A 23,258-nucleotide genomic window follows, 5' to 3' on the forward strand; every position below is an offset into this window, starting at 1 on the left:
TTCGATTCCCTACAATTTTTCTTTCCAGTTTGAATGTAAACTGAAAGCTGTTACAGAGTAAAATAACTTTTTAAGCCGTAAGTCTGAAAAGTTACTACAGAGTAAAATCACTCCCCCATTGGGCATGCCTAGAATTCAGGGGGAAATCTGCTTTCAAGTTGTTCTTATGGCCCCGGACCAGATGCTCTAAGGTGGCCAGGAACCATTGTCTACACCCACTTAGCAGATTTCTGGCTCTTTATCAGGGACTAAGAGGTTTATTTGCAGAAATGAATCATTTCCTTCAAAATATCCTTTACCCTATTTACATGCTTGCATATTCCTTCCATTTTGTTTCCCCCCTACAGCTTTACTAAGGGAATTAATTATCTAGAAGAACAGGAACATACAGTAAGTACATCTGAGATAAGGATGAGACACAGTATGTCATCTATTAGGCCTGGCTAAGACCAGCAGCTGATGCTAAATGGGAAGGAACACGCACCAAATGTTTTTTAATCACAAAGTTAGTAATTAATTGCTCTTTAAAATACATTTTATGCTTCTTTCTGTCTGTGTACATGAAATGCACATTTATTACATGCCAAAAATTACAACATTATGGTTTAAATGTGACTGGCACGGAAGTCCGGAAATCAGAGTTAATGTTCCCACAGCAACTTTAATTCTGTCCGTGTGCACACGCAGAGCTGTAACAGCCTTCCGTTCCAGGATCCTACACATAGATGGTTTGGGGAGGGAAGCTAACGACCCATGTCCTCAACTGTAGTTACAGGAAAAAAACAAAGGATATAAGCCGTGCTCCTTTCCACATATGTGGATACAAACAATGTCCCCATGCCCGGTGTTGTGTAATCAGGGAATGAAAGAATCTGCTGTAATGCCGGCACTTAAGGGGACAGTTTCTGTTGCTGTGGGAACCTGAACTTTGCATTTCCTGACTTTGGGGTAATTAAAATGTCAGCCTTAATATGGCATTAATGGAGTTTGCCATAAAACATCCTCTTTGTTTTGTTCTCTAAAAAAATTGCTTCCAAGTTCAAACTGAACCAAGCGTACTAAACATTTTTATCTTGGGGACTTGGACGGAGTTTGGAGGCGGAAGCCCAGTGAAGGTGTGGATGGAGAAAGAGAGAGAGAGAGAGAGAGAGAGAGAGAGAGAGAGAGAGAGAGAGAGAGAGAGAGAGAGAGAGAGAGAGGAGATGGGAGAGAGGAGAGGGGAGAGGGGAGAGGGAGAGGAGAGAAGGGAGAGGGGAGAGGGGAGAAGGGAGAGGGGAGAGGGGAGAGGGGAGAGGGGAGAGGGGAACCCACCAGTCTCCTGGAGAGTGTTCAACCCCTGCAGAGTCTTGCTACCTACAGAGCTAAAGTTAAACCCACCCACACAACAGTTTGCTAATGTGTAAAGGTTAAATTAAAAATAAATAAAAACTGTTAATACGTAAGTGCATCTTGGCAAAGACACAAAAAAACAAGAAAGTCTGATGAGACCAGTGCAAAACATGGGAAGGTAAGTAAGCATGGATGTCAGCTTCCAACAAAAGAAAGACATCAGAATAGGTGGATCTACAGCCAAAAGTAGGGAGGATTGCCCAAGGGGGAAGAATCATTTCTCTTTTTCCTTTAGATGAAGGCTTATTTTGGGGAAACTAAAATGGAGGAAATATGCAAGTAAAAGTTCTGGCTGCCTCTATCACCTGTATTTGGCTCTAATGTGCCAAATAGTTTGATAGTTGTCAAGAAAGGTTTTTCACATGGAGAGCCTTGTCTGCTGCTCTGCTGACTTGGTTTAGTCCTGTTTTAGCACCGGAAGGGAGAGTTTGGCTCAGCTCATCCTCAGCCTGTTCAGTGAGTAACTGTTCAGGGGTTTTGCACCCTTGATATTCCAACACTCATCGTAACGCCTCCCATTATCATCATCTGAGTTTGTTTACCATTAGATTTTTAGAAATGGTGAAGAGGTGACAAGCTAGGAGGTGAAGGGGGAATACTGATAAAAGGAAATTGTTAGTAGGTGCACTGCAAAGCAGCACACGTCAGGAGCAATATTAATTAACCTCACAATCTCACAAAGGAAAGCACTTCTCAACAGTATTCCTTCTTGTTTTGAATATTCCTGGGATCTTTGGCCAAATTGGAAGTGGCTCAGCAGGTTAAATAGTCAGCTGAGAACTTATGGGGTCGGACTTGTTCTCTTTGTCCTAAAGTCTGGCCTGTTTTCTTCAGATGCAACAACACACTGTGGCTTACTCACCCTTACTCGTTCCTATTCCGAGCTGACTTTTCTTCTGTGGGGACGTTTACACATCGTGTTTCATAACTCACTCACCAATCTGAGTAGTTGCACATTTTCAAGATGCCTATTTAGAGCCAGGAATGCCATTTCTGGGCTCGGAACGGAGAATTCATGCTGCTCACTGTGAGAGCAAAGCCATAAACATCCCTTAGCAACTGAATGAGTTAACTAACTACCCAGCCAGTTATTCACCTATCTGGGTGTCGATTTTCTCATCTGTAAACTGGGAAGAATTATAATGACTGACAGGAAATGGGCATTAAGGTATGGTTAAGAATAGTTTTGCTAAACACATGACAAATAAAAAGGTGCCATAAAAATTCAGGCACTTGTGAAAGCTTGGAACACCACACGACGGCGGAATGTTTCTGAAGTTAAAGAGACTAACAAGTCAAGGGCACTATTTTTAAATGCCCCAAATCTGTTAGTTCTAAACAGAGACTGAATCTTTTACCTTAACGAACTTAGGCTTTTAAATTAATCTATGGTAAGAAAGGCATTTAAAAATTAAAAAAAAAAAAGAAAGGAAGAAAAGAGAAAAATCCTCTTGAATGGAAGAAGAGCATTCAAAAATTTTAACAGCTTAAAATAAACCTCTTTCCTGTCTTCTTTTAAGCAGTCTCCAAAGGGACAGATTTCTCTGAATCTTTCCTAAAAACAATTTTCTTCTAAGTGTAAGTTCAAATCTGGACAAACTACAATCCGAATATATTTGGAGGAAAGCACAATCAATTTAAACAACAAGCTGGTGCAGAGAAGACTTTCACATCTTAATGGCAAAATCAAAATGACTTTTTAAACAGCTGGAGATTAGGTTTCTCCTCCCTATTTGTTCTCCTTCCAACTGCATTCAGATATCTTACTGAGCTCAGATCCATGGGCTTCTTCACGGCTGAGGACGCAGTGCCATGCGTGTACAGTTCCTTGTATATAGTCCATACTAATGCCAAGGCCTGGTCAGAGAATGCTGATGGTCAAGTACAATAAATGAAGCCCAGTGCTTCTTCTAGTCTGAAAAACACCTACTTTGCTGTAACAGGGATATTTCTGGCTAAGGCCATTCTATGTAATCTTCCCCATAAGGTGTGGCGGAAAGCCAGGCAGTGAAGGTCTGCATGCAGGAGCTCCAGGCCCTTCTCCACAGGAACGGGCTACCTTCCTGGTACGTAGGGCAGTGTGCACACGTGTGTCGGCACTGTGCCATGCTATTTTCCAATGCTTCCTGTAATTACTATCAGGCTGGAGACTGCCAGGCAAGAAACGCCAAGGATGTTACCATTACAACGGTTTGCAGAAGAGTCCCTGCTTCTGACCCCCAGGTTTCTCTATAGAAGCAGCAACTGTGTACAAACCACACAGGCTGTAGAGATTTGGATCTCGTTACTTCTCCTTTCATTCTGACAGCTGGAGTGCGACCTCAGCCCAGCCACGAAGAGAACGATCTTCCTTTACCCCAACTCCAATGCCTAGGTCTTGTCCCTTTATCTAGAGACTATTATGATGTAGCAAGTAGGGAATGGGATCTCCCACACTCATTCACCTCTGCCCTCTTTGTAGAGTTTTACATTTGTTTTGTCAGAATAATAACGCTAGGACATTTAGAATCTCATTTCCTAATTAATAACTTTTGTTTTTGTGGACAGGATCAATATAGTCCTTTTTTGAAAATGAGTCTTTTCCTGTTCATTCCTAAAGAAGAATACACCAGCTCTTTTCCTCTTGCCAGATTTCCTTTATGGAGATCAGTTTAGAATAGTTGTTGGGTATCTCGAGACTGAACGGGGTATTCTTTTGGATTGGACCCCCAAGTTTTTCCATTCTTTTCCTTTGTCAACACACGTGTTTCTCTCTGAAGTATTGAGTTACGTTTCAGAAAGAGAAAAAAAAATCTCCTAAATGTGATTTATCAACTTCCCTAAAATAGAATTTAAAGAAGTGACTCCCCGTTTAGTGGGAAGACAGCAAAAATAAACAGCTATGAAGTGATTTCAATAGCGACGATCTCATTAAGCTGCCCGTTTCCAAATTTAGCCCGTAGGCAGTTTTTTTAATTAAAAAATATTTTTAACCTGAATTCTTATTGGCTACGTGAAGTCTGGGTGGCTTCTGAATTCTTGGAAGCCATTCTCTTTTCTTCTGTAAATTTATGCTATCCTTTAACCACTTCAAAATAAATTAAAAACTGGAAAGACAGAAATTCAGCCAAGCTACATGAGACTCCAATAACTAATGCAAAGCTGATTTGTGTTATGTAATTTCAAAATGGATGTTTCCTTATGTCTAACTGGCCTTCTGAGGTCCATATTTGTTTGTTCAATTAAGTCATGGTGGAAGTGTAGTTATCCAGCTCATGGGGACAAAAGAATCATTAGAAAGCAACACAACTTCACAACTTCTTTTTTTGAGTTAACATTATGAAAGAAAATGTAGTTTGTGTAATTAACCAGCCTTTTGAGGCTATATGGTTGGTTACCTGGTTTTAACACTCTAGCTTTGAAAATATAGATGTTGGTTGAATCAAAATGGTGGCAAGTTACTTTGGGCTACTTTAGAAGACCAAATGGAAACGCAGCTTGCTCTGAGTGCAAAAAAGCCAGAACCCAGGGGAGAAGCATGCTCCAAGTACCACGAAGACACCATCACCTTACTGGTGTACTCACAATCAGATGACCCGGTGTGAGCGTGAGAGTTTGTCAGTGAATGTGTTGAGTGGATGAGGGCTGGGTCTGGAGACAAAACAGCTTCAAAGTTCAGGCAGGGAAGGCCCGGCGTGGCGCTGGATCCACCCGGCTGAGTAATCTCATTCTCCTCAGATGCCTTCTGGTTTTCAGCTGTCTTGGGTTTCTTCCTGAAAATAAACAAAGGGCCCTTTGAAGGAACTGACTGCATATTTGGGAAAAGGCATTTTTAGAATCTGTTAAAGATAACTTGATTTTTTTTTCTGAGGGGGGATGGGAGGGAGTCCAGTATGTCCCTTGTTTTAAAACAAGCTGATTCTTGTTTTTTTTTTTCCCTCCAGTAATGGCCTAACTGGGAACACATGAAAGCATATGGGCCAAGCAAACAGCACCACATTTGGACTCTGTTGGCTGCATAAAAAGACCCTGTCCCAGAACTTTAGACAGCTTGAGCTACGTATGGCTGACATTATCCAAGAAAGCATCCTTTTTTTTCCCCCTTAAGAGTTTTAACGTGGTCTGGAAAAATACTAGTGGAGGTTTACCGTTCTAGCATTTGTCAGGAAGCTTAGAGACAGGACCCGTGGAGTAATGGGAGGAGCACTGGACTGGGAGTCAGGAGACTTGAGCTATGGTACTAGCTGTGCCTCTAACTTGCTGTGTGGCCTTGGGCACCTCACTTCACCTCTCTGGGCTTCAGTTTCCTCATCTGTAAAATAAAGGGCTTGGATTAGAAGGCCTTAAAAGTACCTTCCAGCTTTAAGTTTCTATTCATGGAACACATTATGGAACATTTAACTTTCTTGCAGTCTCATTAGAATTTATTTTAGATCAACACATAATTTCAAATCACAATCTCAATTTGCAGGTTGTACAGATGAGAGGGGGTAGTGATGGAGGTTTCTGTTAAAGTAGCAAATGAAAGGTGAAAAGAAGAGTTTAGATTCTGGTAGGTGGAGGGATGGTAAGACACAGAGGTCCTCTATTCCAACTCTTTACTCATCTAAAGTTTACGATTCCCTTTGGTTTTTTGTTTTGTTTTGTTTTGCTTTTCTGATTTAGTGCATGATTCTGGACTACAGGAATATGGCTGTGTGTTTAAGACGCGAGGAAGAGATGGGCAAAGGGAATTAGAAAGTAACTGTTGTTAACTGTTAGTTGGAGTCAGGAACAGGAAGTCAAAGAGTTCAGCTACTGGTCAGCTCTGGTCCCTCTCTAGGACAATATGGATATAAATGAATAAATACTTAACTTAGACTGCATGTACCCTAGGCCATAGCCAAACTGGATTATTAATCATACCCTGACAATTCTCCCCAATTTCCTTTGCTCTGTGCCTTTTTCTATTATTATGTGCACGACGACCAGACAAAGTATTTTATTTTTTGGTAGAAGATTATGTGTGGTACCGAATGTGTTGTAAGTAGAATTGTTTCCATGCTTTCCTTGTTTCAATAAGCATGGCCATGGACTCATCATACAGAGTATTTTGTATTGAAATTTGTTGTACTGGGTAGTTAGATCTGCCCTCGTAGAATATGGTGTTATGATTAGCATGCTGTGTTTCTGGTCTAACAGGCTGTGAAATAAAATCTGCTGTTTCAGAGGGCAGGAGGGCAGACATGGCATGGTAAAGATGAAAACAGGGGGAGCTTTGAGACATTTTTCAGTATGGAGGAAGCCAACATAAGAGAAGAAATATACTGAAATATTTTACCAACTGCGGGTTGCATGAGTGACTGTGGAACTAATCCTCAAATTCTGAGTGTCTACTTGGACCTTCAAAGAGCTGGTTTCTGGTTGTCAGTTTCAGGAGGTAACCAAGATAAAAGTCAAAGCCAAACTCCCTTTTTTCCATGAAAACCAATGCCACCTCTAAGGTCCTTATTTCTATCACCGTTGTCTCTCACCAGGTTGGAAACCTCAGGCTCATACGTATACCTTCCTCTGCCTTGAAGCCAATTCGTCAAATCCTGACGATTCAGTTTCTTTTATAGTTTTCACATCTGGGTTCCTTTCCATTTCCAATGCAATCACCCAAACACTTTTTATTTAGACTGTTGTTTACCTTCTGGCTCCCCATTCTCCTTGATTCCTCTTGTTCCACGTTTTTGCATTCACTAAACCTGAGGCGACCACATTAGCCTGATAGTCACTCACGGCGAGTTTTCTATCTGCTCCAGCTTAGCTCACATGCTCTGGCCATACTGGACTCCCCAATTTCTTGAATTTTCCCAGGACATCCTGGGGAAGCTATACTCTTGCTCTACATTTTTGCTCAAGTTATTTCTCTTTCTTTGTATGCTCCCTTTTCAACTCTAGCCATTGAAATCATACTTATCCTTTACACTTATTGAATACTGTATCCATCTTGTAACTGTCTTGATTCCCCTGTACCAGATAGGACTTCTCTCTCTGAAATTCTCTTCCCTTTGACCCTACTCTGAAATTCCCCAAACACTTTTTACTTCTTTTCTTTTACTCACTAAAGTTTGTCTCAACAATGGTTATTGATTTGCTTATCTCTTCCCTATGATACTGTAAACTCTCTGAGGCTGAGGAAATGTCCGAGTTATTTTTGAATCTCTGTGTTTATCCACTCTTCCCTTCTTCCTTCTCTACGCCTTCATTTATTCACACATTCATCTTACAAATATTTATTATGTGCCTATGATGTGCCAGCATGGGTTAGAGAATTAAACAAGCCTAGTTTCTGCCCTCCCAGAGTTTGCTGTCGGGTGTATACTGTTGAGCCGAGTAGTTTAGACAAAGCTGTCATTCAATATATGTTTGTTGATGGAATGAAATGGAGCTGAAATTAAAGTATATTTTCAATATAGTTATAGTCTGAATGCCGGTTGTGTTTCTCTCTTTGTGTACCAGTGAAATCTACCTTGAGTGTTACTTTTTCTTTGAATCTATGAAGGGGTATTTGATAAGAGTAGGGCTATTTTGCTCACTAAAGCTCGGCTGGTCCTCATGATTCATTTAAATAGAGGGATGACAGGTATCACTTAACAGAAAAAAAAACTTATCTCTGTTGCTCTTAGACAAGGTCTAGGCTACTTTCAGATGTGTACTTTAGAAAATTAAGGAAGCCCTCTTTCAAACATGAGTACATATAGACATTACTCTTTTCTTTTTAAGACTGCACAAATTGTATTGTTCTTTATATCAATGCCCTGGTTTTCTTCCCTAGATTTTATTCTGCTTCCTACCTGACATCTTGCACTAGACCCTCCGGTTTGTTGTCTCAAGCGTCACCTTTGGCGAACATTCATAACAGGCACTGGGGCCACCTCTATGAACAGAAAATATTAGGCAAATGAGTGTATGAGCCTTGTGGGTATGAGCCTTAATTGGGCTCATACCCTCATTTGCCTAAAATCACTTTACTTGTCTATACCACTGGGCTGTTTCCCAACTGCACAGATAACACAGAGCCACTCACTGTCCTGAGAAGCAATTCATTCTCCATCTCATTCCTCCACTAGTCCTTTTGGACTCCTTTTTCCGGAGTTGAGAAACACTGAAACACAGCAGCCGTCTATGTCTAGAAATGCATAGGTGCTGTTATTTTGACTCCATTTCTGCAGTTCACAGTTTATTAAGGAGGAAAGAGCAACTCCTGCAGTAATTAATTGAAAATACCTTCTCTGGTTGTGTAAAAACAATGATATAAACATGGCACATTGGAGGGTAAGTCTCTCCAAGCCTCTACGGCTGTGCATTATCCCCTGGAGCCTTTAGAGGGCAGCAGCACACCGGCGGACTTCAGGCAGCATTTCAGAGAGAGGCACACTCCCCACCAGACCAGATCCTTCCTCCTAGTCACCATGCCAAAGTGTGGTTTGCCAAGCTCTGGCCACTCAGCCTCTTTCTTTCTTTTCAGCTCTCTCTCTCTCTCTCTCTCTCTCTCTCTCTCTCTCTCTCTCTCTCTCTCTCTCTCTCTCTCTCTCTCTCTCTCTCTTCTCTCTCTCCTCCTTCCTTCCCTTCCCTTCCCTTTCCTCCCTCCCTCCATCGCTCAATGTTAAAATTATACACTCTGATGCAGTCGCCCCTCAACCGGAAAATGAAAGCTCCAATGAAAAAGTTAGACAAGCCAACAACAACAAAGAAAGAAAGTAGGAGAAAGGGGAAAGGGGGCTGGTGCGGGGGAAGGATTTAAGAACAAGAAAAGGGCAGATGTTTCGTAAATATATGCAAAGTAAAACTGGGTGTACCCTGAACACTTCCACAGAGAAACAGACCAATCATTGTGCACTTCCTCCCGCCACACTGGTGGAGCTCTGCATTCAAAAAAAAAAAAAAAAAAAAAAAGTGTGGCCGCAGGCACCTGCCTTTCAACGGTCAGTTCTGACATTCTTACTGAGTATTTCCCAATTGTCCAAAGAGAACAAAAACGTTTTCGCCTCCCCACTGCGAAGATTTCTGTTATGAAAAAAAGGCCGCTTCAAGAACTGGGAAGGTGTTTTAAGGTGACTCGAGGCTGGGTTAGCCAGCAGGATCTTCTGATTTTTAACTCTCATTGTGCTGGCTCTGGCAGCAAGTTTTGGGCTGAAACATAGCAGTGAATAAGGCTGTGGATGATGCTGGCTCTTTCCTTACTAGACCATATTGTATGTGGAAAGAAATATGCATTAAAACATATTGATGCAATGGTGGGTATCAAGCATGTTAAATGCATGGAAATTAACCAGATCGGTGGCATTTGATGTATATATTTCACACTTCTTTGCACATATTGCACACATACAGTGATGGCAATGCTTTCTGCAACATATGGAAAATAAATATTTTATCTGTGTGAGCTCTTATCAGTCTCCAGGGTCTGTTGAGAGACGAGTGCTCTCTTCTATCTCCCTCTCCCAATTTTCTCTTCTCTGGGCTCCCCCCCACCCTCCTGCACATCAACACACCCTCCGCTTATCAGCCTGGCTGGACAGGAAAGAATTAGTAAGAACCTCCTTTTGATGAACAATTACTTAGTCATTGGATCATGACAATTTAGACCAGTAATGTCATCCCCCCCCCCCGCCCCCAATCTTCCCCTACAATACATTGGGAAAGTCTTAGTAGAGGCTTTGGGGGTGGGGGACAAAGGGCAGATAGTAACAAACACCCCAATGGGGGTTGCAGGCAGAACTGAGTTCCACCATCTAGTAACTGTATGCTCTAGGCACGTTACGCTGCTTCTCTGGGCCTCAGTTTCATCATCTGTAAAGTAGAAATAATAATACCCATTTTCTAGGGCTGCTGGGAGAATTAAATGAGATCACTCATGCCCAGTGGTTGGTACAATGCTGGCACATGGCCAGTGCCCACTGGTGGTAGCTGTCCTCACAGACAGTGTCAGTTTTGCAGTTTTCATCATTTAAACTATAACAGGGCACTTCCTTTATCTCAGTTATCTTTTTCAATGTCTAGATTTGGGCAGGGGCAAATGGATTCTAATTGTAGCAAAGGCAGAAAGAATGCTAGGATAAGCAATCTGTTCCTCCACATTTCGATCTTACGGTATTAACCCCCCGACACCTCCTTTCTGTTCCTTTGTGTTTGTCATGGCTGCTGCTGTACCAAAAACTCCTCCTGAGACTGAGGGTCACGCAAGCCACACTTGGCTTATAGAGCCCACCCAACCTGAGCACTACGGTCTACGGCATTCTCTTATCACATGTTCTTACAATGTATTCTGTCACTACTTGGTCTAATTTTCTCAGACACATTGAAGATGTTTTCGTGATTAAACCGTTTTATTTTCTCAATTTTTTTTTAACCTTCTTGGCAAGGCTGATTTATAATGTTTTTTTTTCAGTGTATTTCTCCCTCACTGTATTAGTCAGGATCCTGGCAAGAAACAGATGGCACTCTCAAGGGTTTTCACTGAAAAGAGTTTAATGAAAGGACTGTATACTGAGGTACAGATGAGGTTAAGGGACCCTTAAGGGATCGTAGGTAAAGCATCAGGGATTAGCAGCGATGGAAAACTGTTAAATCTCAGCTTTATACCGTTTAGCTGAAGGAGCAAGGAAAAGCCTGGTGTTCTCGAAGTCCAGTCAGAACTGGAGTTGGGAAGGGTGGCTTGATTGATAAATGCCATGACCTCGCTCTCTCCTCCTGCTTTCCATCTCTTGCTGATGTTTCCTTTAGGCCAAAGTCAAAGGGAAGCCAGAGGAGAAAGCATTCTGGGTAATGTAGTCCAGAGGTCAGCCTTCTGGGCCACAAATCAGGGCAGAGAATGGTTCTGTGTTTGTGTGTGTGTGTGTGTGTGTGTGTGTGTTTGTGTGTGTGTGTGTGTGTGTGTGTGTGTGTGTGTGTCTCGGAGGTGGTAGGAGACTAATTGGCATATCTATTCTTTCCCTTTCCATTCCTCCACGTTTTTCCTCTCAATTTCACTTTCTAGAAAGAAAGACATAGCAAAATAAAATGACATCAGTTCTCTTTTGGTGTTCATATACCTAGTTTGTCTATTTGCCATTTATGAGAGAAGAAAACTGAATGTAAGCTCCACGAGAGCAGGTATTCTTGTTTGTTTGCTGCCATAACTCTAGTGCCTAGAACAGTACCTGGCACATAGTAAATGTCCTGTAAATTTTATTTGACTGAGTTTACCTCTGCTGTGTCAGACACTACATATACACTCTCTCATTTAATTTTTATAACAATCCGGGTAGGTAGGCAGGGACACTGAGTATGGGTGTCCAGGTGGTGTGGGAGTGGGTAGGTTTTTAATCTAACACTCCCTCCCTTCCTTTCCACCCCTAAGCCTTCAATTCTGGCCCAGGGCATTGTCAACCCACAGGACGGGACACATTTTTGTAATCAGTCCACATTCTTATACTTTATTCACCTTCTTGCTTTTTGTACCTAGCAAGTCTCTGTAAGTCTTCTTATTATTTCTCTTTAATATAGGAGGGAGCTGAGTTTCTGAAAAGCAGAGACTGCAAGGATTGGCCCCAAGCTGTCCATTCTCTAGGATATGTGAAATGTGAAAGCAGGCAACAATGTTGTGCACAGGTGAAGTACTTCTAAAGGCAGAAACACATGCTATGTGTGCGCTGCCTCGAGATTGTCAGGAAACTGTAGGTCCTGATTTCTGGCTCTGCATCTGGGTTCTCTGCAGCACAGGAAGATGCTGTGGCAGGAAACGCTTTGCTCTCCCAAGTGGTACAGAAACTGCAACCTGTCTGCATCCCAGGGCAGCTGCGCTCCCTGCACCTGCGCAGTGCCTCTGTGATGGAGAGACACTCAGAAAACTATCCAGATTTGGGCCTTTCTGAGGCCTGCCTTGCACTGGAACTTACGGATGAATGAAGGTGTTGCACAGGTGAGTTCCTTGCATGGGTATGAAATGAAGAAACTCTATGTTTGACCTTGTGTCATGTCTTTAGTCCCAACCACTTACCCCCATTACCACTGCACGGCACTCTGAGGGTCCCCATCTCTGTTCAGGCTGGGCGGGCCTGCCTGTCAGCTACACATTCGCTACCATCCATTCCAATTCAGGTGACTGAAAGCATGAAAGGTACACAGCAACACAAAGCAAAACAAAATGCTGGCTTTATCCCTTGGGGTTTGCTTTTTGCCAGAATAGCTAACGACGTAGAAAATATAAAGGTGAAGATCCTACCTGAAGCCTACGAGGGATGTTAGCCTCCCAACGTGTAGTGTTTTCCAGTAACAGAGGTGTCTGTGAAATACTACCCATCACCTGCCTGATACCACATAAGAAAACTTGTGAATACAACTAGAATGAGTTTTTGTTTTAAAATGTGTAATTAAGTTATTTCGCATGCATAGACTCTAAATAATTTAATTTCTGGTTTTCTAGTAAAAAAAACACACCCAAAGCCCATATTTTCATCTGTTAATTTTGGTAATGATTAATGAGAACTGGATACCAATCTTTCATCAGAGTGTTCCTGTAGGCATCCTACCTCCTACCCCAACTTATTTCTGCCTCTTGCCTTGCAAGGGCTGTACTTCTACATAAATGCCTTTCACCGTGGGAACTAACCCCAGTATGCACAGCCATGCTTCCAGAGGGCAAAGCTGAGCTGGACACAATGGCTTAAAGATGTGGCTGAAGGAGCCCCGAGTGCCAAGGGGCAGGCCTTGGACCCTTAGAGTAGCAAGGAGGCAACTACCGGGCACAGAGACGCAGCTCAGACCACAGGTAGACATCAGCAAGGAAAGCTGGCTCCTGGATTTGACCACAGTGGCATGAAATGACAAGCCGCTGTGAGATTCCACAGAGTGGCAGAGTGGGGTGATGAGAGGTAAACAGGTCGGGCGGGAGCTGCCACGGGTTCAGGTAGGGGCACAGATGACCAGGCGGAAAAGCCCAGTGCATGCAAGAGGTGCTCAGAACCAGCTCGGCAAAGCCGCCCGCGGAGGAAGGTGCGACGCTGCCCAGGGTGTGCAGTGCAGGCTGGAAGCTGAGAAGTGCTGTGGGCACCTCAGGACTGAGTCCGATTACCTCGCTGCATCCAAGAGATGAAGCCATCTAAAATTTCATCTGCTTTTACTATGGTGTGGTTTTTTTTTTTTTTTAATTAAACAAAGTGAACTAAGAGTCCTTTCATTGGAGGCATAATATACTCACAGTAGTTTCCAAATAAATGGTGTCACTCTTCAGGTAAATCACTCCAAGGCTTGGGCCTAGTGCAGATGATCATTGGGGCAGGGAACAGAGAGTGGCTGCATCTAGATCAGATGAGAAACAAACACAAACCAGCCTGTTAAACAGATAGGTGATGGCTATAATTCATTTTGACAGAGACGGACAGTGGGGCTTGGTGGAAAGGCTGCTCCTGCACCTTTGCACCAGAAAATGGCAAGTCAGGGAAGGGGGAGTGGAGAGGACGTCATCCAGGCTCCATTTTAGTATTTTTACCCGACTGTCTGTATGGTCTGAGAGCATCGACAGCACCCTGTCAGTGAAGAGGGAACTGATTTTGTGGTTCTGATTGGGAACCTGAGGTGGAGGGTGAGGGTGAGGGGAATGGGGCCCAGCCGACTCTTCGCTGTTTTTGATTCCACTGCAGTTTCTCCCTCTTTAGTGCTCAGTTCTTAAGAATGCCTGCTGGTCTGGCCACATTTCTGAGCTCTTGCTTTCTCTCTGCCCTTCACTATGAAGTCTCCATTTCCTCCCATGTCCTCTAACCCGTGTAGTTCAGCCTTCAGGGCTACAGAATTGACTGCCATTTGTCTCAGTCTTACACCCAGAGGCCTTTTCCCAGGCCTCGCCCCTCTGGCCACGCTGGGCTCCAATGACCACTTGATTCCTGAAACTCCCCTCCCCTCTCATCGGGAAGCTGCATTATCCTGACTCTGGTCCTACCTTCAGTTCTCTCTTCTGCCTCCTTCACTGGCTGGTCTTCTTTCTCCTGTTCCCCAAATGTAGATATTCCTCAAGATTCTCTCTTCAGGCTTTGCCTACACCCACCCTCCAGGACCTCAACAATCACTTCTCCATAGAGAACACCCACTTAGCTATCTTTAGTTCTTGCCTATCTACAGAGCTCCAGAGCTCCAGACCCACATTCTAAATAACTGCTGGTTATTGTTTCATCAATTTGTCCACTTATTCATTCATTCCTTCATCCATTCATTCATTGAGTGTTTATATAGCGTCTACGAGGCACCTGGAAAAGATGCATAAGATGCCACTTCTAACTTTGAGATGCTCACATATCCATCAAATACTGCATAGACAGTTCTAATTGAGAAAGTTTAAACAAGAATTCATTGCCTTTCCCTCAAAATATGTTCCTTCTCCAGCCTTCTCATTTCCTGCCATTGGGACCATTGTCATCCAGTTACTTGGGCCTACAATTGAGGAGTCATCTATGAGCATTCCCCATTTTTTTTTTTTTTCACTTCCCATATCCAATCAGCTGCCAAGTCCTGTGGCTTTTACTCAGGCTGTGTTTCCTGAATCAATACCAGCATTGATTTATCCTTTTATCACCTATTGCCAGGACTTCTGTGAGAGCCTTCTAACTGGCTTCACTTCCTCTAGATTCTCTTTACTTCTAGCCCATCCTTCACGCCACCACTACAATCATTTTTCTAAAGTACCATTCTCAACATATCACTCCTTTGCTCTTTGCTTACTGGATTACATTCAAACTTACTTTGGCAATATAGCCCCAATTTAATTTCCTAGTTTTATCTCTACAGCCCATTCTCCAGTGCTGCAAAGTCCCACGCTTTCTCACCACGGGCGTGGTTTTCCTCCCTTTTCCCCAAGATCTACATGTAGCTTCTTTAAGAGCCATCCAAACGCCACCTCATTTATGAAGCATTTCCCAAAGGAAAGTGCCCTTCCTGAATCCTTAAGCACTTCTGCACTACTCCCTTTGCACATTCAATGGACTCTAGTAAGAATTTGTGTAATTTATCTCCACCGTCTATAAACTCCTTGAGGACAGAGACAATTTTTACATTGTATACCCTGTAGTGTGCAATGCCTTGCACACAGGTTTATGCTCAGCTGATGTCTGCTGAACCAAATTTAAAAGGACTAAGGAGTCTTGCTTTGAGTCATGGAAACTAAGACTGAATTGGAAAGACCTTAAAGCTTATCTGGTCCAACCCCCTCATTTTTCAGATGAGGGGATTAAGGGAACGGACTTGCTCAAGGCCACATCCTTGTTAGTGGCTGACCAATGATAACTGATATAAAAGGTCACAAGTCTCTAAATATCTACCAGCACTTGCTCAACACCAGTGGGCGCAGCAGACCATCAGCAGTGAGATCAGAGAGAGTGAGGGGTTGGGCTGCGCATTGTCTACAAGGGTCTACAGCATTCCGAAAAAAGAAAATTGTTTCAGTTATTCACTTCAATAAACTGAACAAATAAACATCTTTTAATAGTTCAATGATGTTTTAAAATGATTGTGGATTTAAAGACTAGGGAAGCAAACCTTTCTAACATTACCAGCAGAAACAATAATGACAATATTGCAAACACTACTGGGGTGATACGCTCAGGGCGAAAACCAGAATGAAGATATTTCTCATGCTTTGGGAAAACAGTAGGTTCAGTTGCACTTCTTGGTGAGAACGTGCTGTAATTCTATGGTTCAATTTATTACCTCACAGAAACATAAGTATTCGCAATCTTGCTATTGTGCCCATCAGCACTTCTTTTCGACCTAGCTTTGCCCAGTATTTATCCTATAAGCTTAAATTTTTACTTATTTTTCTTCCATTATACCACCAATTATCTGTAGAAATACATAGATTATTGCACCCAAGTCGGTTCTAATTCCCTTGTTCTCTTCTTGTGCTAGAAGAAACAGTAATTGTTTAATCTCGTCTCTATCTTCATCCTCAAACAGAATCATTTTCTCTCACCACAAGATGAAAAGGCTGAACCAAACGTGCTGTGGGGATAACAGTGTTTACCTCGTGAAGAAACCAGACTTTTCCAGGGGATCTCAGTAGTTTTTACGTGGCCACAAAAACTCAGCTCTTAAATGTTGGCCTACAGCACTCCCAGACTGGCTCTCCCAGGTGAGCTCTGTACCCATTGTTACTCAGCAGAGGAAAAACGTGGTCACATTAATCATATTCTTTTCGGCCAGTATGGGGAAGCTGTGCTATGCGTTGCAATGCCCATTAAATATCAACACCCCAATAGCCACATTAAGAGCAAAAAGGACCCAAGAGCTCTTCAGAGTTCCTACTAAAGCATGATATGGCTGGACAGCTTATCAATACCTCACCAGACAGAGCTGCCTTGTCTTCTCTCCCCCTGGCAACCACATGAAAATGATAAAGGAGATCACTGATTGACATGTCTAGTACATTGCAGTGAAAAATCACCTGGAAGCATCCCAATCCATTGTGTAATTAGATAAGTGTACATTTTAAATATGCCTAACATTTGATTTAAATTGTACATTTTATAATTAAACGGGGACACAATCTTTCTGTCTTTTCATCAAACTCAGCTCCACATCCCGCTGTGAGGATCTTCCTTTCATTTTTCGGCAAATTGTCACCTATCCCCTTCTTTTTATTTCCCCTCTTGCCTTCACACACACCTGAAGGTCTATTAATCAGAACTACTGCATGGTGTGTCATGTTTTATTGCTTAAAGGGTGGTTATCCTCTAAAAAAGACTCAGTGAAAATGACTTCATGAAGTTTCATATTTATTCCTTTTCAATGACTTCCAATGTAGTCAGTTTTTAAGTCGAAAGATAATTTTGAGAGGCTGATGGGGCCACACATTCTTCCTAGAGTTTGGAAACACAGCTGTTCTCTCTGCCTCTTACATCATCACTGTAATAAAGAATCTGCTCTAGGAACCCAGCTGGCAAGGATCTTGATGGTGTCAGAGGCAGAGGAGACAGGGGGTCATTTTCATTCCAGCCTGTTTTATTGTTGATGTCTCTGAAGATCTGTCTTGGAAGCCCTTAGAGAACAGAGCTGTTATATAACACAGTGCGCCACATATCACCCTAAGGAACTTTCTGCAGAGGTCTTGTTTTAGTATGGCCCTTCTGTTCTTTAGAAATCACACCAAATCATTCTAAAATGACAGATGGGGCCTAACTAGAGCTTACAAAAAAGATAATAGTAACAATAATAGCTACCATGTATTAGAGTTTCTAAGTTTCTGTTAAGGGACTGCAGCAGGCATTTTTATATGTAAATACATTCTCATTAAACCCTCACAGCGATGCCATCCTGTAGGTACTGGTATACCCGTTTTGTGGATGAGGAAAAGTGAGGCCCAGAGACCTCAAGTAACCACTCCAAGATTAGAGAGCTGTGGATAGTGAGGTCAGAATCCAAACCTAGATCTCTCTGACTGTAAATCTGTGCTTTTTTGCTATACAGCAACTGCTCCCACACTGAATGGACACGTTTCTAATTCCCACTGCGATTTCAGCACAAGAAAGATGCTATACTATTTCCATGATGGTTCAGAGTCACTGAAAGAACTGGGGGGCACAGGTCGCAGGTGAAGGAACTCTTCCAGAAACTATCAGTAAGGGCAGCTTCTTCCTAGCTCCTTTCTATTTGAAGGTGAGAATAGTCTTCTCCTGTATCTTAAATCCGTCTTCTCAAACTCTATGAACCACTGAATCACCCAGGATTTCTGACTCAGCATGTCTGGGATGGAATCTGATTCTGTATTTCTAACAAGCTCCCAGGTGGTGCTGATGACACTGGTCTGGTTACCACAGGTCTCACGTCTGACACTGGCCTTCCCACCGAGGGTTGGAGTAGTTCAAGATACATAACTTGGCTAGCAGCTCACAAGGCTCAACTAGCTTCTGATTCTGGGCCAGACGGTCAGGTCATCAGGCATTAGAATTCAAGGAGTTTCTGGTATGAGCACACTATGAAAAAAAAATCATTTCTAGATGCCCCAGGGCTTTCGGAAAGCCCTTAGAAATTAAAATGATAATATCTCTAACATGTAAAGTTCCCATTTTTTACATTGTTGTTATTTTTAACAATAATTATCTGGTAGTAATTCAAATAACACCTATCCTCTGAGAAATTCAACGAGCTTTCCTAACCTTAATTGTCTAACAGCAATTCCCAGGTGTAGATAAAGCTGTCTCAAAGATCACAGTAAATTTAAAATTGTTCCACTTCCCTCCTTTCTTTGTCCCAAATGTGGTGATGAATTAGTGGGGAAGGGTTACTAATTGGCTAAGACCTACTATCTCATAATTTGAGGTACAGGAAATTTCATAAAGGAAGGGTAAGTCCAAGAAATAATCAGCAGAGGGGTGGTTGTGGGGGAACAGAATGTTGGTGAGAGAAAAAAGAAGGGAAAATTAAAAGGAGTAAGAGTAGAAAAGAGAGAAATCATAGAACTAGCTGGATGACCTTGGATGAGTCATTCACTTCTAGGTGGCTCAGTATTTCCATCTGTAAGAAAAAGGTGGATTTTATGATTTTTAAGGTCCCTTAAAACTTTAATAGTCCCCTGAGAAGAAAGAAGCGGAAATTAAGTAGCTCATCAACCTGTTAAACCATTAAACCTGTTAAAGAAATCTATTTGACTTTTAACTTTTTAACTAATTACCTAAAACGAATTCCCAAGTCTGATGTCACTAATTCCACCTCTCTGGAAACTGGGGAGAAAACCATTTAATGAATGGTTAAAGGGAGGCATCGCAGCATCATGGCCAGAGAAACTAATCAGGAACCCCAGCTTCAGCTTTCTGAGACTAAAATACATGTTTTACTTTACAAAATTTTAGCTCCTGAATTAACCACTAGTTAACACCCATGTCCAGAAGAAACACCTCTGATGGATTGAAGACCCCTGTGATGGCCCTGCCATTGGAAGGTCCCACTGTTTGTCACATTAAATCTATGTTAATTTTCTACGTAGAGACCTCTTGATTCCTCCTTGGCAGTTCACAAACTCCGTTAATAAGACCTGCACATCCCAGGATCCGTGGCACTATGAGGTGTATACAGTTGATTCCTGTTTTTAAAATAAGAGATCTTTGGGATCAGGTGATATGTATATCATACTACATATCATACTATTTACATAGTATGATGTATATATGATACGTATATAATATATATGTGTGTATATATATCATATATCTCTATTATATATATATATACACACATACCGAGGGTGCGAAAAAAATACATACGAGTGGACACTTTGGTCAACGAGTAGTTCGCCGTAATCAGAAGTATCTGCACGCTGACGGTAACCACTTTGAGCACCTCTTGTAATTGCAGAAGTCAAACATGACTTGTATTCAACTTTTGTTATCAGTATATATTGAGTATTACAATGTTAATAGTTTTCCTTTCTTAAAATGTGTATACATTTTTTGGCACCTTCTGTATATATATATGATATATATGTATATCATACATCTATACCATGTATATTTATCTCAATACACACATACATATGCATATATACCTATATATACACACATATGTGATAAATGTTCCGGTTTTAATGACTACCTGATGATGGAAACTCCTTTTCTAAGTCACTTGACATGGGAATCTTCCTGTCCAGAAAGCCTGTCACAGGTCCTGGTTATAAGGTCATTTTAAATGTAATGAGGAGTCCAACATGAGCACGACTTACGGAGCAGCATGTTGTCACTGTTGTATCAGAGGTATCTATACCTTGCCTCTTGCATTGCGTATGTTTTTTGGACTGATCATTATAGTTTGTGACTAAATGGAAAAACAGGTCCCGAGGAGCATCAGAACGGCATTACGCCGGAGAACACACTGTTGCTGTCTCCAAGGTGAGAACACCACCTCCCTTTGCCGGCTTCCATCACATGAATTTGGCTGCGTTTGCTCAATGCTTACTGTGTGGCAGGCATTGTGCTTGGCACTTTTCAGACATTGTCTAACTTTATTTCTTATAATCACCCTTCCAATTTTATAGATGAAGAACCTGACGTTTACGGAAGGTGAAGTTATTTGCCATAAATCATGAAGCCACAGGGCAGCAAAGCAGGGCTTAAAGGTCAGGCTTTAACCATAATGCTATACGCCTTAACCTACCCCTAGCCCGTGATCACTAAACCACTGATCTCCCACCTTCATTCCACTCCTATTCACTTGAGGTCCTCGCCATAGGTTTGTACTATAGATTCTCCACCAGGGTCCTCTAATGCCTTCTTGAACCTATTTTTATTCTTCTCCAAAACCTTCCACACTTGATTTGTGTTTTCCCTCTGGACTTCTATCCAAAAACCCATTACCGTTTTTTCACAAAAGACCTTTTATCACCATCTTCTTCAGCTACTTCTTAGGCCTCATTTTCATTCCAATTTACTATTTCAGGACCTCACATTTGATCTCAAGTGCTCCAACCACAGCTTCAGAACTCCTCTTCCTCGATGCCTAAGGAATCTACTCTTCTCACCTGGTCCAGCACTCGGCTCCTGGTGGCTTCACTGTGATGTCTCTGTTCAGTCTGACCTTACCCCATAATCAACCGTTGCCACATTATTTTCAATAACCCGCCAGATTTCCTTGCTTCTTGACTGTCTATATACAGGACCTCTCTTTATGTTCTTCAACCCTGAATCCATATCAAAACTTACCATTCCTTCCCACTCTTAGTACAAAACTCTATACATCCATGCCATCTGAACCATCACTCCTCAGTGTTATTTCCAAGTACGAGCCTAATAAGTCTTGCATTGCCCAGTTCCAGTCTCCATTCTTTTGTTCAGTTGAGGACCCTCCCTCCTACGTTAGTAAGAGGATCTTGACCATCCAGTGTGGTAAGCTCACTGGCTCTCATCTCCTTTTTCAGTATCTCTGAATTTTCCTCATTTTGTTTTCTCAAGATTTAGCTGTACCTCTCTCTACACTTTCTTCCTACCTTGGAGTTATCCTCTCTGCTTATGATCTTTATCCTTCCATTTTGGTTCCACCAGAGGTTATGGTCTTCTCTGCAGTGGATGACATACCGTTCCTTACGGAACTAGGTTAATCACCGCAGTGCAGTGTTTCGCCTTGCCTTCAACTCTTGCCCTACACAGTCTTTCCAGGTGATGTATCTCAAAGTGAATTTTATAGAGCACTAGAACTTCACGAGGGACCTTCAAACAAGTTGCTTGATGAAACAACTACAGGAAACCCTGCACACTATTTCTCTCTTGTAAACTCATACTGTGTGTAAGGCTATTGAAGGTGCCAAAGACCCTGGCCATGTCCAAACTTACTGGATGACAGACCTCCTCCCCTACCCCCACTCTTTGTAATGGGACATTGATGACCCTCAGAATATACTTAGAGAAAATATGCTTCAGTGGATTTCCCCTGGTTCCAAACTCTTTAGCCTGGGTATGCAAGTTCACTGAATCTGTATCAAATAAGTCCTTTCAAATTTTCTTCCCATCAATACTGTATTTGGCCTAAACCAGTTAACTTCGGAGCATATTTGTATCTCTGGGTCCCTGAACATATCATTTGGCACTTGGAATGCCTTGATCATCTTTTTCTCATCTAGGCCTTTCCCCTCCTTCAAGACTCATATTAAATCATCTATCCCTTATATAACTTTTCCTTGTGAAAACTGCTTTGGCCCATCCTGACCTCTGCCACTCATTTAGCACTCAGATAAATGCCTATAGTTTGATGCCTATTTTTGGTATCATTGGTGAGAATGTAAATTCTCTAGGGCAGGAACCTGTTTTATAAACTGCAGAAACGTCAGCACCTAGTGTGGCCCTTTGTGCATAGCACAGGCTTATAACAGTGTCGATGGTTACCATAGACAGAAATGGATGACATTGGGGCCTGCTAGGTCAAAACTTGATTTCTGTAGCTATTGGGACAGTTTAGTACGCTGCAGGCCCAGGTGGAAAGCACCTTGTTGGGAAGAAACGCCGCTCACTAGCGCCATCATCACCTCTGCAAATGATAACACGTATGCTCTGGGGGGAGAGGAAGGACAAATCTAGAAGTGCAAAGGCAGCTCCTTTCTTAGGTGAAAATAAGAATGTGCATTAGTTGACACTGAACGGGGAGAAGGGTAAAATAATCTAGGACCACCCAAGGATCCACAAAAGGAACCGCTGGAATAAATGCCTCTCTACCAATGATGAGATCAGCATTCGTGATCATTGAATTGTGGTAACCTGATGAAAAAGAAAAGGCTGGTTTCTTACAGGAGAAGTCAGGGGCAGTCTTGTGGGAAGATGCACTGCTTATCACTGTGCCTAGTCTATAGTGCAGCAACACTTTGCAGAATGTGCTCCTGCCTTCCAGTCATATTCCAACCGCTATCTCTCGGGTCAGTCTGGAGACCCATTACATTGGAGAAGTCAAGGCAGCTTGGCTGCCACTAGCACAAAATGCAACTCCCAAGCAATGAACTCCATCTTTCCCATAAAGATCTTTTACTGCCACATCACATAAGAGCACAGAGCAGGTGTATGTCTCAGGCGAGTGTGCACTATCCAGATATTAAGGGGCTTTGAGTTTTTCGGATTAGATGTTATCTTAAGTTGGGACTTAATCGGTTTCCTAATAGTGAATTTGTAGAGAGGCTAGAACTAGAAATTTGGTCTCTTGATGTCTCGTCAGGGAGTTTTATTATGTGAGATAACAGAGTATAGCTTTCTTCCTTAAAACTGCAGCGACAAATGATTTTCATGTTTTAGCAGAAGAGAAAATACATTTCATTAAACTACAGCCTGTGAAGTATTTTGCTACCTTCCTGGATAAAAGGTGGTATCCAAAAAAAAAAAAAAGATTTAATGAAAACGTATTTATAATAGAGAACATTTACTTATGTT

General features: G+C 42.2%; 1 protein-coding gene across 48 annotated transcripts in view; it reads right to left on the minus strand.

The window, feature by feature from the left end:
- ZBTB20 (zinc finger and BTB domain containing 20) overlaps nt 1-23,258 on the minus strand; it is a 755,798-nt gene that overhangs the window by 38,910 nt on the left and 693,630 nt on the right. For 26 of the 48 annotated variants that reach the window (XM_081027936.1, XM_081027923.1, XM_081027932.1 and 23 more), the window contains 2 exons: nt 13,577-13,677; nt 4,954-5,141 (listed from right to left, as the gene is read on the minus strand). The exons of 1 other annotated variant lie outside the window; for it this stretch is intronic. Coding sequence is in view for 21 of the 47 variants with exons in the window: in XM_081027918.1 (XP_080884044.1) it covers nt 4,954-5,141; nt 5,517-5,527 (199 nt within the window). In the remaining 26 variants the exon portion in view is untranslated. Of the gene's footprint in view, nt 1-4,953; nt 5,142-5,516; nt 5,681-13,576; nt 13,678-23,258 lie in introns of all 48 variants that reach the window. 21 more of the 48 variants (XM_081027918.1, XM_081027951.1, XM_081027908.1 and 18 more) reach the window with 1 other exon arrangement.

Source organism: Rhinolophus hipposideros (assembly GCF_964194185.1).
Source record: "Rhinolophus hipposideros genome assembly, chromosome: 2".
In the NCBI taxonomy this organism is placed as follows: domain Eukaryota; kingdom Metazoa; phylum Chordata; class Mammalia; order Chiroptera; family Rhinolophidae; genus Rhinolophus; species Rhinolophus hipposideros.